The 12,000-nt window shown below is 41.5% G+C and overlaps 1 protein-coding gene and 1 long non-coding RNA gene across 4 annotated transcripts; one reads left to right on the top strand and one right to left on the bottom strand.

Moving 5' to 3' along the window:
- Positions 1 to 477: 477 nt before the first annotated feature.
- LOC115487084 (uncharacterized) lies at positions 478 to 1,945 on the bottom strand. Its single transcript, NR_164183.1, has one exon. It is a non-coding gene; the product is annotated as an uncharacterized LOC115487084 (long non-coding RNA).
- Positions 1,939 to 11,513, top strand: Ptp4a1 (protein tyrosine phosphatase 4a1). 3 transcript variants are annotated; one of them, XM_006495798.4, is made up of 6 exons: positions 1,939 to 2,267; positions 5,180 to 5,778; positions 6,786 to 6,878; positions 7,150 to 7,280; positions 7,810 to 7,884; positions 8,493 to 11,513. In XM_006495798.4, exons 2-6 carry the CDS (start codon positions 5,674 to 5,676, stop codon positions 8,608 to 8,610), a joined length of 522 nt encoding a protein of 173 aa, XP_006495861.1. In that variant the 5' UTR covers positions 1,939 to 2,267; positions 5,180 to 5,673; the 3' UTR covers positions 8,611 to 11,513. The 3 variants fall into 3 exon arrangements, with proteins under 3 accessions (XP_006495861.1, NP_035330.1, XP_006495862.1); NM_011200.2 differs by having other exon boundaries at positions 2,061 to 2,267; positions 5,177 to 5,778; XM_006495799.3 differs by lacking the exon at positions 1,939 to 2,267 and adding an exon at positions 2,462 to 2,819 and having other exon boundaries at positions 5,177 to 5,778.
- The last annotated feature ends 487 nt before the right edge of the window (positions 11,514 to 12,000 follow it).

The following is a 12,000-nucleotide window of genomic DNA, read 5'->3' as shown; positions in this document are numbered from 1 at the left end:
TGGGATCAGCTTCCAACTATTCAATGACTAGAACAGACACCCTCAGCAAACAAAGAAACCAGCCCAAGACACCAAGTAACAGCAGCTGCCAAAGAGACTCTGACTGCCTTGTGAGAATTGAGTGGACTGACCAACAAGTTTATATCTGGTTTAAGATACATTCTTTCAGCAGCAAAGGATGGAAATCTGTCCCTTTCCAAAATAGGACTGGGTGATAATTCCTTATAAAAGGATAATCCCGGTGGAGACAATTCCCCTTCCTGAGAGCAGAAGCCAATCTTCTAGGGCTCAATGAGGACAGCTAACCAAGTACCATACATCAGCAAATATCGTCAGCAATTACGGGATCTGTGGATTACACAGCTCACAATTTGCATCACGAGTTCTACAAGGAAACCAAGACACTGATTTACCTTTGCTTGCTATTTGCTCAGTTATTTTAGCTCACCAAATTCCCCTTTGGAAAAGGTGTCATTATTTTTGTTTTACAGTGTTGACCAACCTTTGGAATAGGGGAGGCAGATTTAATATGCCTAAGTATGTTATTAATACAAGTTGGCCAAGCTAGTCACTAATTATTCTGCCCATGTTTTTCCAAAGCTTAAGTAACACTTACCCAAAGTCACTGGTCATATGAAAGGTTTTAGTTCTGTAATACTCAATCTGTCTTCGGTTGAGTTTCCTGGTCTGCTCAACTTCACTTTACTGTTCAAAGACTTTTCTTTTAATCTCCCTGCATTTTCTTAGGACTTACATAATTTAATTGTTACCTCACTTTACCTCTATTTGTGAAGGGATCTATGCTTCAAGTTCTTGACTTTAAATGGATCCCTGGCCAAGCAATTTTTAATGACGATGAGTTGCTTTTTGTTGTTGTTGTTGCTGTTATTAAAGGTCTGCCCCCCCCTTTTTTTAATGTACTTACGTTGCTTACAGATTGCATGTTTATAAGACATTTAAGTAACTATGCAAGGAAGTCTCTAAATAGAAGTGCTAATAAATCACAAAATTCGGTACACAATAAGAGAGAGCACAACTTATGATTTCTCCGGCCTAATGTGCAGAAAAACAGGGAACAAAAGGCCTCAGTGTTATTGGAAAGCTGAGTTCTCCAAAGCAGGTAAAGGTCCTGTTTACCTGTCCTAGACAAGCGAGCAGAAAGGGTTTTCAGATAAAAGCTGCCCTTGTATGATCAGAAACAGCTGCACTCAGGCTTCACTTAGAAGCCTAGATTAAAAGGACACTGGAACAGGACTGAAGATCAACAAAAGGGGAAAGCTTAGCTTTTGACGCAAAAACTTACATCAGCCCTTGATAAAGCCGAAGATTCTTAATTTAAAAAGAAAAAGAAAAAAAAAAAGCTTCCCCTTAGCAAAAGCTAACCTTTCATTATCTGAGAATGAGCAGCAGTACAAAGGATGCATGTGATTTCGAAATGCCACAAACGAGCCAACTGCAGTTGCCAGAATCAGCAGTTTAGGGGTGTAACCTAAAAAGAAAGGGGGTGGGGGGAGAAGAAGAAAGGCTAGGAAGCAACTAGGCTTCACGTGCCTCGAAAGAAAAAAAAAAAAAAAAATAGGGACATTTCCTGGGTTCCACCGGCTAATCTCTGCGGAGAGCCTTCCCACACGTGGAAGTGCCCGTGGTGACGAGAATCCCTAGTCCCAGACTAGGGCCGGGCTCTGGAGCGGTGAGTCAGCCGCCCAGCGGTCATGCGACATCAATATGGAGTGATGACGGAGATCCCCGGGCGCAAGGGCCAAGGTAAACCGTTGGCCAGCGCGACAGAGCTATGGCCTCGGGCTACAGGGTTCCGCCCGCCGGAGAGGCGTTCCAAGTTGAGGCGAACTCGCGGCTCTAGCGACCGGAGCGTTTGGTGGCGAGGACCAGCCAGCACACCGCGCCATTCATCAACCGGTTCGCACCGGTGGCGGCTGCCCCGAGTGACGTCTGCGTCCCGGGCCCCGCCTCGAGCCGCAGGCGTCCCGCGCCGTGATTGGCTGCCGCCTGTGCGCACGTCGCGCCGGCTATAAAGGGGCGGACTTGTGACGCAGGGGCGCCTGGGCGCGCGCATTGGCTCTGGGCTGCGGCCGGCTCGGCGACGCTCCTCGGGCAGCTCACTGCATGGTCGTCTGGTGCCCCCGCCGCCTGCATCCCCGCCGCCGCCCCGCGACGCCCACCGCCGCCTGCCCTGCCGCCGCCGCCTGCGCCGCCTCGGGACCGGCTGTATGATTAGGCCACAATCTTCAATGAGTAGACATATTCCTGTGAGTACCGCGGGCCCGGCCTTTGTTAGAGCGAGCGACCGAGGAGGGAAAGGAGGGTGGCCGGGCGACCGAAACGCCGGCGGCGGGGCCCGGACCCGGAGCGACCGGCAGGGCAGCCCAGCGGCTTTGTGCGCGTGCCACCCTGCGGCCTTTGTTCCGAGAAGCCGCGCGGGCGTCGTGGACGTGGCCGGGGCGGGGCGGGGCTGCGGGGGGACCGGGACCGGGCGCCCGGGGCCTCCCAAGATGGCCTCGGTGGCCGCCCGCGCTCGCCACCGTGAACCCGTGATTGCGGACCTCGCGACTGTGCGCGCCGCTCAAGCCCGGGCTTGCCGATCGCCGCCGGGCTTCGGTAGTGGCGACCCGGTCGGCGGAGGGGGACTCTGACTCGGCCCCGAGGCGGGCTGCGCGTGGGGCGGTCCGCTCTTGGGCTGGAGCAACAGGAGCTGCTGGGCAGAACTGCGCGGCTCCTGTTGAGCGAGCAGCCCTGCACCATTCCACCGCTGGCGAGCTGAAATTTCCACGGTGTCGGAACGGTCTGTGCGGTGACCAGAGGTCTGGATTCCGGAGCTTAGGGGTCATGAATCCTATCCTGGCTTGCTTTTTTTAATTATTATTATTATTTTGCTGTTTGCTTCGTGCCGGCTAAAACGGTTGGAAAACCAGAAAATCGCGATCTGTTCCCGGAAGGAAACAGCGCTTGCACACGCGCTAGATTGGGCGCGTTACCTGAAACCTGAGTGTATTTGGAACAGAATTGGATAAAGCAGATGATCCCACAGACTGGTTTGATTCTAGAGTCTGACAGACTGAAGCTAATGCTACACACATACACACACACAAATGATCCTTTTTTTTTTTTTTTTTTTTTTTTGCTTATGGTGCATGCAATTAAAATGGGACGATCTCGTCGTGTATCTTGGCTGCCTATCATGTTGAGGTTTTGCCTGTGAGGGAGTGGGAGGATATTATTAAGAAGGATTTCGGTGGTCTCCACTGTTTTAACAGAAGTGTCCTCCAGCCACTGGGTGGCTCCACTCATTTCAAAGCAGTTCAGGAAAATTTTTTTCTTGCTGCCCTCCAGCTTCCTAATGGAACTCTTTAAAAGCTATATCGGACCTGTGTATGAATGTTCAATAAAGTGCCAAATTAACAAAAACAAGGAAGAAAAAAATTTAGGACCATTTTATATACACGGGCAAAAGATTTTTATATATGCAATATATATACATATGTATGTATTTATATATATATGTATATATATAAATAAATAATATTTTTGAGATTATTGGAGGGAGTCTGCTCTCTGAAGTATTAATCTTTACTGGTAATTTACACTGGGTTTTTTAACGCACTGAATAGATGTACTTTGTGAGGGCACGTGTCGGGAATAAGTTGTCTTGCTTGTGGTACCTCCTAGTAAATAAGAGTTTGGGGGATTAGTTCCTTTGTTTCACTATAAAAATAGTCAGGGAATTTTTGACTGATTTTTTTGTTTGTTTGTTTGTTTTTTTGTTTCAAGATTTTACTTGAGTAGTTTGCTCTGAAGGACAACGGTTGTCATTGAGTGTTCTTGTTACTAAGTGCAACTGCTTTTCTTTCCACCACAAACTGCCTAGAGTAGATAGACCTTAAAGGGTTTTGTTAATTCCCATTTTACTTCTATTGGGTTTATCTGAAAGGCTTTTATGCATAGACTCTGAAAAAGTATCGTATGACTATGAATATACTAGTTGGTGCTGGCACCAATCTGCTTTAGCTTTTTTAAGGAGGAACTTATGGAAATGTATCTGTCAATGATCATAGTTATGGTTACATTGTTTGAGACCATTAGAAAGTCTTGATTTCCTCTTTTCATATTTGAATTGGATTTTAGCTTTGCAGCAGAGAAGTGGAATTGGAGTTTTAAAATAGCAAAAAGATAATATTGTGTATATTTTATTTGAACTTGTCTTAAGTAGGATATGTTTGAAGATCTAAGTAAGTCCATAAGTCCGTATTTATAAGAGCCAATCTGATCCAAAGAGATGGCATAAAAATTCTTAGGATCTTTTAAGAAGGAGATTGCTTACAGTTTCACTTAGAGAATTATCCTGCAGTGCAATGTGGTTTATAGAAACAAGATGGCCTGGCATTCTAGGCAGCCTCCCTACTGATGAGTCCTAGCGTCTTGTTTAAGTCTGATCGATTGGGATGGAACCCACCCTCCCTCCCACACACTTCACTCCAGAGGTTAGTGACAGTGCCAATTGCAGACTGAGAAGCTTTACCTAAAGCTATAACTGTGCTTACACTATTCTTAAATGTAAAGGAGCTGCTACAAAATACAAAAAGGCAGGCCCCCAAATTTAAACTTTAGAGACTAAAATGTAAAGGGGTAATTGCATTAAAAGTGTTTTTGTTTTGTTTTGTTTTGTTTGGAAGAAAAGCCATACTCCTTACTTTGAACCCAGTAGCTTAATAACATAAAATATGAAATCAGAACTAGTGGGCAGTTGAAATCACTGTCTGTGAATTCTGCAAGCGTCAGACCACATGGCGTCTAGAGTAGTGTCTATGAACAGCAGGCTAAGGCAGTATAGAAGACACAATTCGGGCCAGAATAAAAGTGTAAAGAGAGACGGACTAATTAATTAAATCCATGTGTCTAGATGTGTAAGTGGAATTCCTATGTAGCTGTGACTCTGAGTTCTTGATTGTTGAGAGCTTCACTTTAATGGGCTTGTGATTGCTCATTTTAGGCCTATTGATTTAAAATGCAGTAACCTTGAATTTTGTAATGCAAGTAAAAGTCAAATTAGCTTGTCTCTAATTTGAGCAGCTGTGTACTTAGTGGAAAAAGCATGACATATTCCTTTTGAATTAGAAAATAACTTTTTTTCCCTTTCTTGCTTTCCTTTTCTTCTAAACAGCAGTTCTGTGGTGTTCTCGGTCACACATTTATGGAGTTTCTGAAGGGCAGTGGAGATTACTGCCAGGCACAGCACGACCTCTATGCAGACAAGTGAACTGTAGAAATTCATTACTACTCCACCAAGAAACCCCCATAAGAGTGGATAACCTGGACACAGGCGTGTTGAATTGAAATCTGCAGAGCATTTGACAAGAGCTCAGACCTGGATGGGGTAAACCTCAGTGCACTTCCTTTGTATTGCCTCAGTATTACTGGATTGAAGACTCACTGCTTCTTGTTAGGAGGTTCATTTCATTGCCCGTTTCTCCCAATTCATACTCAAGCACTGAGAATTTCAAGTGGAGTATATTGAATATTGAAGTAGACTTCAGGTTGTTTTTTGGTTTTGTTTTGGTTTTTTTTTTTTTTTTTTCTGTTTTGGTTTTAAATCATTTCTGTATTCAATTTTTTAATTCTTTCATAACCCTATTGGGTGTTTTTTTAAACTAAATTAACATGGCTCGAATGAACCGCCCTGCTCCTGTGGAAGTCACATACAAGAACATGCGATTTCTTATTACACACAATCCAACCAATGCGACCTTAAACAAATTTATAGAGGTAAGATACAATTTTTAATGTCCTAATTGATGACAGTTAATAGTGGGTCTGCTTGAAAGTGTCTAGCTCTCGCTCCCAGAGAAGAAATATTGGAACGGTAGAAGTGTGCTACACTTGAGAACTATGTAGCCCTAAGTTTGCTTAGTTAAATTTACAAGGCACAGAGTTTTTCCTATTTCTTCTTAGCCTAGTGTTGTAATCTTCCATTAGTTGGTGTCTGATTTTATTTGTGCTTTAAGTCTAGTTTTTAGCTGCTAATTCTGCTATTTTCTGATGGCAGATAATGAGGCCTCCCAACTTGCTTGTACTAGGAATTGGAATTTAATGCCAAATAATTTAATTGAGCTTACATTTATAAAGTATAAAAATCTACATATGCTTAGATAGCAAATAGAGAAATATTTAAATGTTACATAATTTTTTAAATTTTGAATTACAATGTTTCTAATGTCAGCAGGGTTGAGTTATAATTACTTAATGTGTCCTTAGGCCTTAAGTTTTTATGATGGCTTTTTAAAACTGAAATCGTGACATAACTCTCAGACTTAGGTCTGAGGAGGCTCAGTCAGTAAAGCAGTTCACTGCTCATGTAGAGAACCCTGCTGCTTCTTCAGAATCCATATTTAGAAAACCTTGAGCGGTTGTAGGTGGGGCAGGGACACCTTGGGCTCCGTGGCTTGCTAGCCTCGCCTTCTGGTAAGGTGCCAGACAGTGAGAGAGCATGAGGTGAAGAGCACCTGAGGTTAACCTGGTGCCGCTCCACCTGCACCCAAGTGCTCACAGCATTTTGCTTTTAGTGTGTGTTTTACCAGAATTCCTCCATCCACACCCCCCAACATAACACGTAGCATTTAGTAGCCCTCTTTACTCTTAATAATGTGAAACAAGCATATTAAACAGGTTTTGCCATTTGTTTACCAGCATGATCAAAAGAGGTGCAGATGGCACAGCAAGAATACGGTTCCAGAAACCTCATTAATGTTTTTAATATATGCATTGTTTCCTAGGAACTTAAGAAGTATGGAGTTACCACAATAGTAAGAGTATGTGAAGCAACTTACGACACTACTCTTGTGGAGAAAGAAGGCATTCATGTTCTTGTAAGTACTTGTGTTTTCATGTCTTCGTTACATACACTACAGAAGTTTATTCAAATCAGACCTCATAGCTTTTAAGTCAAGGCAAAATCCTACAGTAGTAACATGTGATTACATTTTTTGTCTGCTCTCAGTGTGAGAGTCTTCCTGCATTGCCCAGTTAGCCAGGAAAGTGCTGTGAATTCCGCAGGCTGCCTCCTCTCCTGGATTTGGGGATAAAGGGATGCGCAGTGCCTTGACAATTTAAAACTCTGAAACTTTTCTTTTGAATCAGGACTGGCCTTTTGATGATGGTGCACCACCATCCAACCAGATTGTCGATGACTGGCTAAGTCTTGTGAAGATTAAGTTTCGTGAAGAACCTGGTTGCTGTATTGCTGTCCATTGTGTCGCAGGCCTTGGCAGGTAAGGAAATCCCCTAGTCTCCATCTAGATTGGTGGACCTCACCCTTCCTAATGCCGCAGCCCTGTAATACATATGTAATCATGTTCTGATGACCTCCAACCAAAGCATTATTTTGTTGCTACTGTTCTGAATCATAAAGATCAGATATGGAGTCCACAGGTTGAGAATTGCTATTCTAGGTAAAGGTCCACATTGAAAGTATTAATGCTTATGACTTTTCTTTGGGGTGACTCTGACCCTCCTGCATGCAGGACAGGACTCATAACAAACACTATGCTATACTCTTTCCCAGTTGTCTTATTTCAGATAACTCACTGAGTTGTCTCAGCTGGTCTTGAAGTCACTCCCACCAGGCCTTGAAATGTACCCCTAATGTCTGAGCTTTCCAAGTAGCCGAGATCCTAAGCCTTGTAGCATCAAAACTAAGTCTGTCGTTGAACTGATTGATTATACTTTTTTAAGATCTGGGGTAGATGAACAATTAATTTTTCAGGGTTTAATTAGTGATCAAACTTTTTACATTACCAGAGCTCCGGTGCTTGTTGCCCTAGCATTAATTGAAGGTGGAATGAAATATGAAGATGCAGTACAATTCATAAGACAGTAAGTAACGCCGCCGTCCTCTTTCATGCCTGCATAATCTTATTAAATATCTAAACTAAGTAAAATCCAAGCCATGTACCAATTAACTGTTGGTTTCCACCTATGTACTTTGTCTGCATATGTTGTGTGCCTGTGGTGGCCTTTAGAGGCCAGAAGAGGGCATTGAATACCATGGGAGTCAAGTTATGGGTGGCTGTGGGCCACCATGTTGGTGTTGGGAACTTAAACTAGGTCCTTTGGTTGAAGCAGCAAGTGCTCTTAACTATCCCCCCAATTGATATCTTTAAGAAAACTGTACTAAGGCGGGGGAAGGGGGCTTTTTTGTATTCGTGCAGATAATTGTTGGAATTTTTTTTTTCTGCTTTTTGACCAGTGTGGTTGTTAATCTACATTTTGCTGAGATACATATAGCTGGGGGGAGGAGGTTGTTTTGACCTAGACTCAATCATTTATAGGATAAAAGTTAAATCAAACCACTTAGCATAACATTTAGAAATCTCAAGTGTTCTAGGTGGGCCCTTTGGTCTTCATTTCCTTACTACCAGAAATAGCATCCTTCTAACTTCTGTCATGATCAAAAAGTCCTTTGTCTTTTTCCTTCCTTCCAGAAAGCGGCGTGGAGCTTTTAACAGCAAGCAACTTTTGTATCTGGAGAAGTACCGTCCGAAAATGCGGCTCCGCTTCAAGGATTCCAATGGTCATAGAAACAACTGTTGTATTCAATAAAACTGGGGTGCCTGATGCCATTGCCTTGGAAGTGGAACTTCAGATGGGACCTGATTTGTCATGCATATTACCCAATGTGTCGGCTTACTGAATAAGTCTACTGCAGCTCCACAGGAATACTGAAAAACCAGTCTTACCAGGCCACAAGTTTGACAGAATTGCAACCTCTATATTTGGGCTATGATCAACATGTTTGGACACTTAGCAAAAGATTTTTGCTGGTCAGCATTTAAAATGTGCTTATTATTTGTACCAATTGACCTTTCCTAAAATAAGGTATTGAGTTATGTCATTAAATGTACTCCTGTGCCAGAATATTATTAGTCTATAAGGAATTTAGAAGGATTAGGTGCCAAAATACCCAGCACAATACTTGTATATTTTTAGCATCATACAGAACCAAAATTGCAGGAACTGAGAACTCTAGACCATCCATGGTGTATTCCTTCAGTCATTTCAAACACTGCAGGGCTTCTCTCGTTATCTGCCTGCTCACTCTGTTTACATCTCCCACACTTATGCCAGAATACGTCAGGTTTGCTTAGCCATCCTTTATTTTTTTTATTTTTTTTTTTAACTAAGTCTTGCGCTGATTATTTAATATGTCTGTCTCATTTTGTTTTGTTTTGGGAAACCTCTGTTTGAAAATCAACTTTGTTACAGAAGCACATATCTTCAACAATGTCTCCAGACAAAAAGCCTTATAGTTAATTTAATGTTTGCACTCAGAAGTGCAACCTAACAGGGAGGGCCTGAAAAAGAAACGAGAGGAGGCTATTAAATATTTTTAGTAATATGTTGCCTTTGTCATGTGCAGAACATGTAGAGTATGCTCTTTAATTTAGTAAATATTTTTAAGACATAGAGATACATTGTTGTAGCTAACCAATTCTTAATCAAAATTTCTGAAATTTTTGTGTTTTCCATACCTATCAGAAGTTTTCCAGCTTGTTTGAATTATGGCTTTCCTCTTCCCAATCTCTTGCAAAAAAGACAAAGTGGGATGGATCTGCTAGTGAACTGAGCAGAAATGTTTTATACGCCTTTTGAGCTATGTAACTTAATAATTGGATACTTGATCATTTGTTTTATTATGTAATCGATAAAATGGTGATGTGTATTAAAGTTAGTTCAACCATATATTTATACTGTCTGGGAATGTGTGGTTATAGTTCTGTGGGAGAAATAGTTTGTCAGTGTTCACCAGCTTGTAAAAACTTAGTATGAGAGCTTCAACATTTAAATAAATGATGAACCGCATTCGTCACTGAGGACACTTTTGCCTAAAATTAACTTAATTTGTAGAAAACAATGGATTCAGTTAATATCATTTCAATTTATGGAAAAAATTGTTAGGGTTGCCAAGTGCTTTTTATTAAAAGTTTCTCTTTAAAGGTCTAGATAATTGTGAATCAGTTGAATGTTGGGCACCGAGGGGAAACAGTTTGTAATAGATGATCTAGATTTTTCAGTTCAGTTCCATCAGTCACTTGTAGCTCTGCAATTTCCAGACCAGTTTTCTCATTTTTAAGTTCATTACATGCCTGTATATATTTTGAAATTAATTTGAACCTGAGTATTTGGCACATGATGGCTTAATAAATTTTAACTTTCAATAATCTGAAATGTTTCCTTTTCCTAGTTCATGCTCGTGTTAGATAAATAGGATTTTTTGAAATTTTGAAAAAAGGATATTTCATCTTACACATTTAAGGCTTTACATGCGAATCTAGCACTTAAAACGTGCTGGTCTATAGGCCTTTGCTTCTTTACTAAATGATACACTATTGCCACACAGCCCATAAGTAAACATGCTTTTTGGGAGAAGAAAGGTGCTGTCATGACTACTGAAAGTTTTGACTTTATTAGGTTGTATATATGGTGCTAGAAGTCACTTGCATTATAAACTTACCTGTATGTTACAAACTGAGATTTGCTTTATATTTTCTATCTGTGAGTACACTATCATTCTGCAATAACATCCAAGAAATACCTTGGGTCTAATAAGAATTTAAAGACTTATAAGCTGCATTCTTAAATGCAAGTTGGCTGTTATAAATTTAACTTCCTAGGAGGTTGGGGTATATATATATATATATATATAGCTCAGTGAATGAATGCTTGCCTAGCACACAGGAAGCCCTGAGTTTAATTCCCAGTGTCAGATAAATCATGCATAGTGGTATGCAGAGATTAGAAATCCAAGGTCATCCTTAGCTACATAATTTAGCTAGCCTGGTCTACATGAAATGCTGTGTCTAAATGTACTATGCCTGCTTAAGCTGGGGCACTTTTACTAGATAACATAGTGACTACTTGCTCTGGCTTCTGAATTGGGATCACAATGATACTGAGGCAAGTGATGTGATTACTCATTCAGGAGAAGAGGCCGTCTCCACTAAGAGGTACCATAAAATAGATGCCAGCAGTCATTGTGCCCACTGAGATCAAGGTCAGAGCTTTCTACACCCAGACAACTAACTGCCTGCCTAGTGATCACATTGCATGTGCTCAAGTTCCAGAGTGTTGTAAATGATAACCGGCCCCATAGCCTAGCTGTAATCGCAATCCTGGGATCTGTTGTGTTACAGTCATCTGGCAAATATCTGCTCCTGATATTTAGGAATACTGCAAAGGGTTTAGAATTGGGTGCCAGATTCTGTTAATTATCGCACTCCTTACCAGTAACAATTTTTTTGTATTGAAGTTTCAGGAAATGTTAATTTGGTGAGAATGCTTCAAATGGAAGTGACTTGGTTTCTTAATTTATAAGTGAAAGGTTAAAATACACAAATTAGTATCTGCTGTACACATTTATACCCCACATTCTTGAGTCCTTGAATTAATGGTGTGTCTGCATTTTTAACTCATGAATTGGAAATTAAAGACTTGCTTTAAAAGTGTCTGAGTGTTTCTGCATTTGATCAACTACACTAAGCAATACGGAAAGAAAAGTGAAATCGAAATGAACAGGCAGTGATTAATATATCACATTGCATTTAACTAGATGGTGCCCTTAACTGTCGGTGAGCTGTCGCTTAGTATTTTACAGTCACATGGTTTTCATGGGGCTTTAAAATGGTGTGCTGCAGCAGGATGTGAGCCTCCAGTTAAATAGCAGGTTGTAGAAATCAGGAATCAAGCCTGAATTTGAAACTGGGTGGAGGGGTGTACTCCAATCTCAGGACTCCATTAGTTGGTTGCTGGCAGATTTCTGAAGTCCAGGCCAGCCAGAGCTACATAGTGAGATCCCATCTCAGAGGGGGGAAGAAAATGCTGTATTTGAACTTTAAATATACCAAGCCATGCAGTTAATTTAAGTATATCCCTGTAATACTCCACAGTGGCAACTTGTACTGCATGAGACCTTGCTGTCTCAATAAAACAAGA

This window comes from Mus musculus, chromosome 1 (assembly GCF_000001635.26).
Source record: "Mus musculus strain C57BL/6J chromosome 1, GRCm38.p6 C57BL/6J".
NCBI lineage: Eukaryota > Metazoa > Chordata > Mammalia > Rodentia > Muridae > Mus > Mus musculus.
This window is presented reverse-complemented; position numbering and strand designations above follow the sequence as displayed.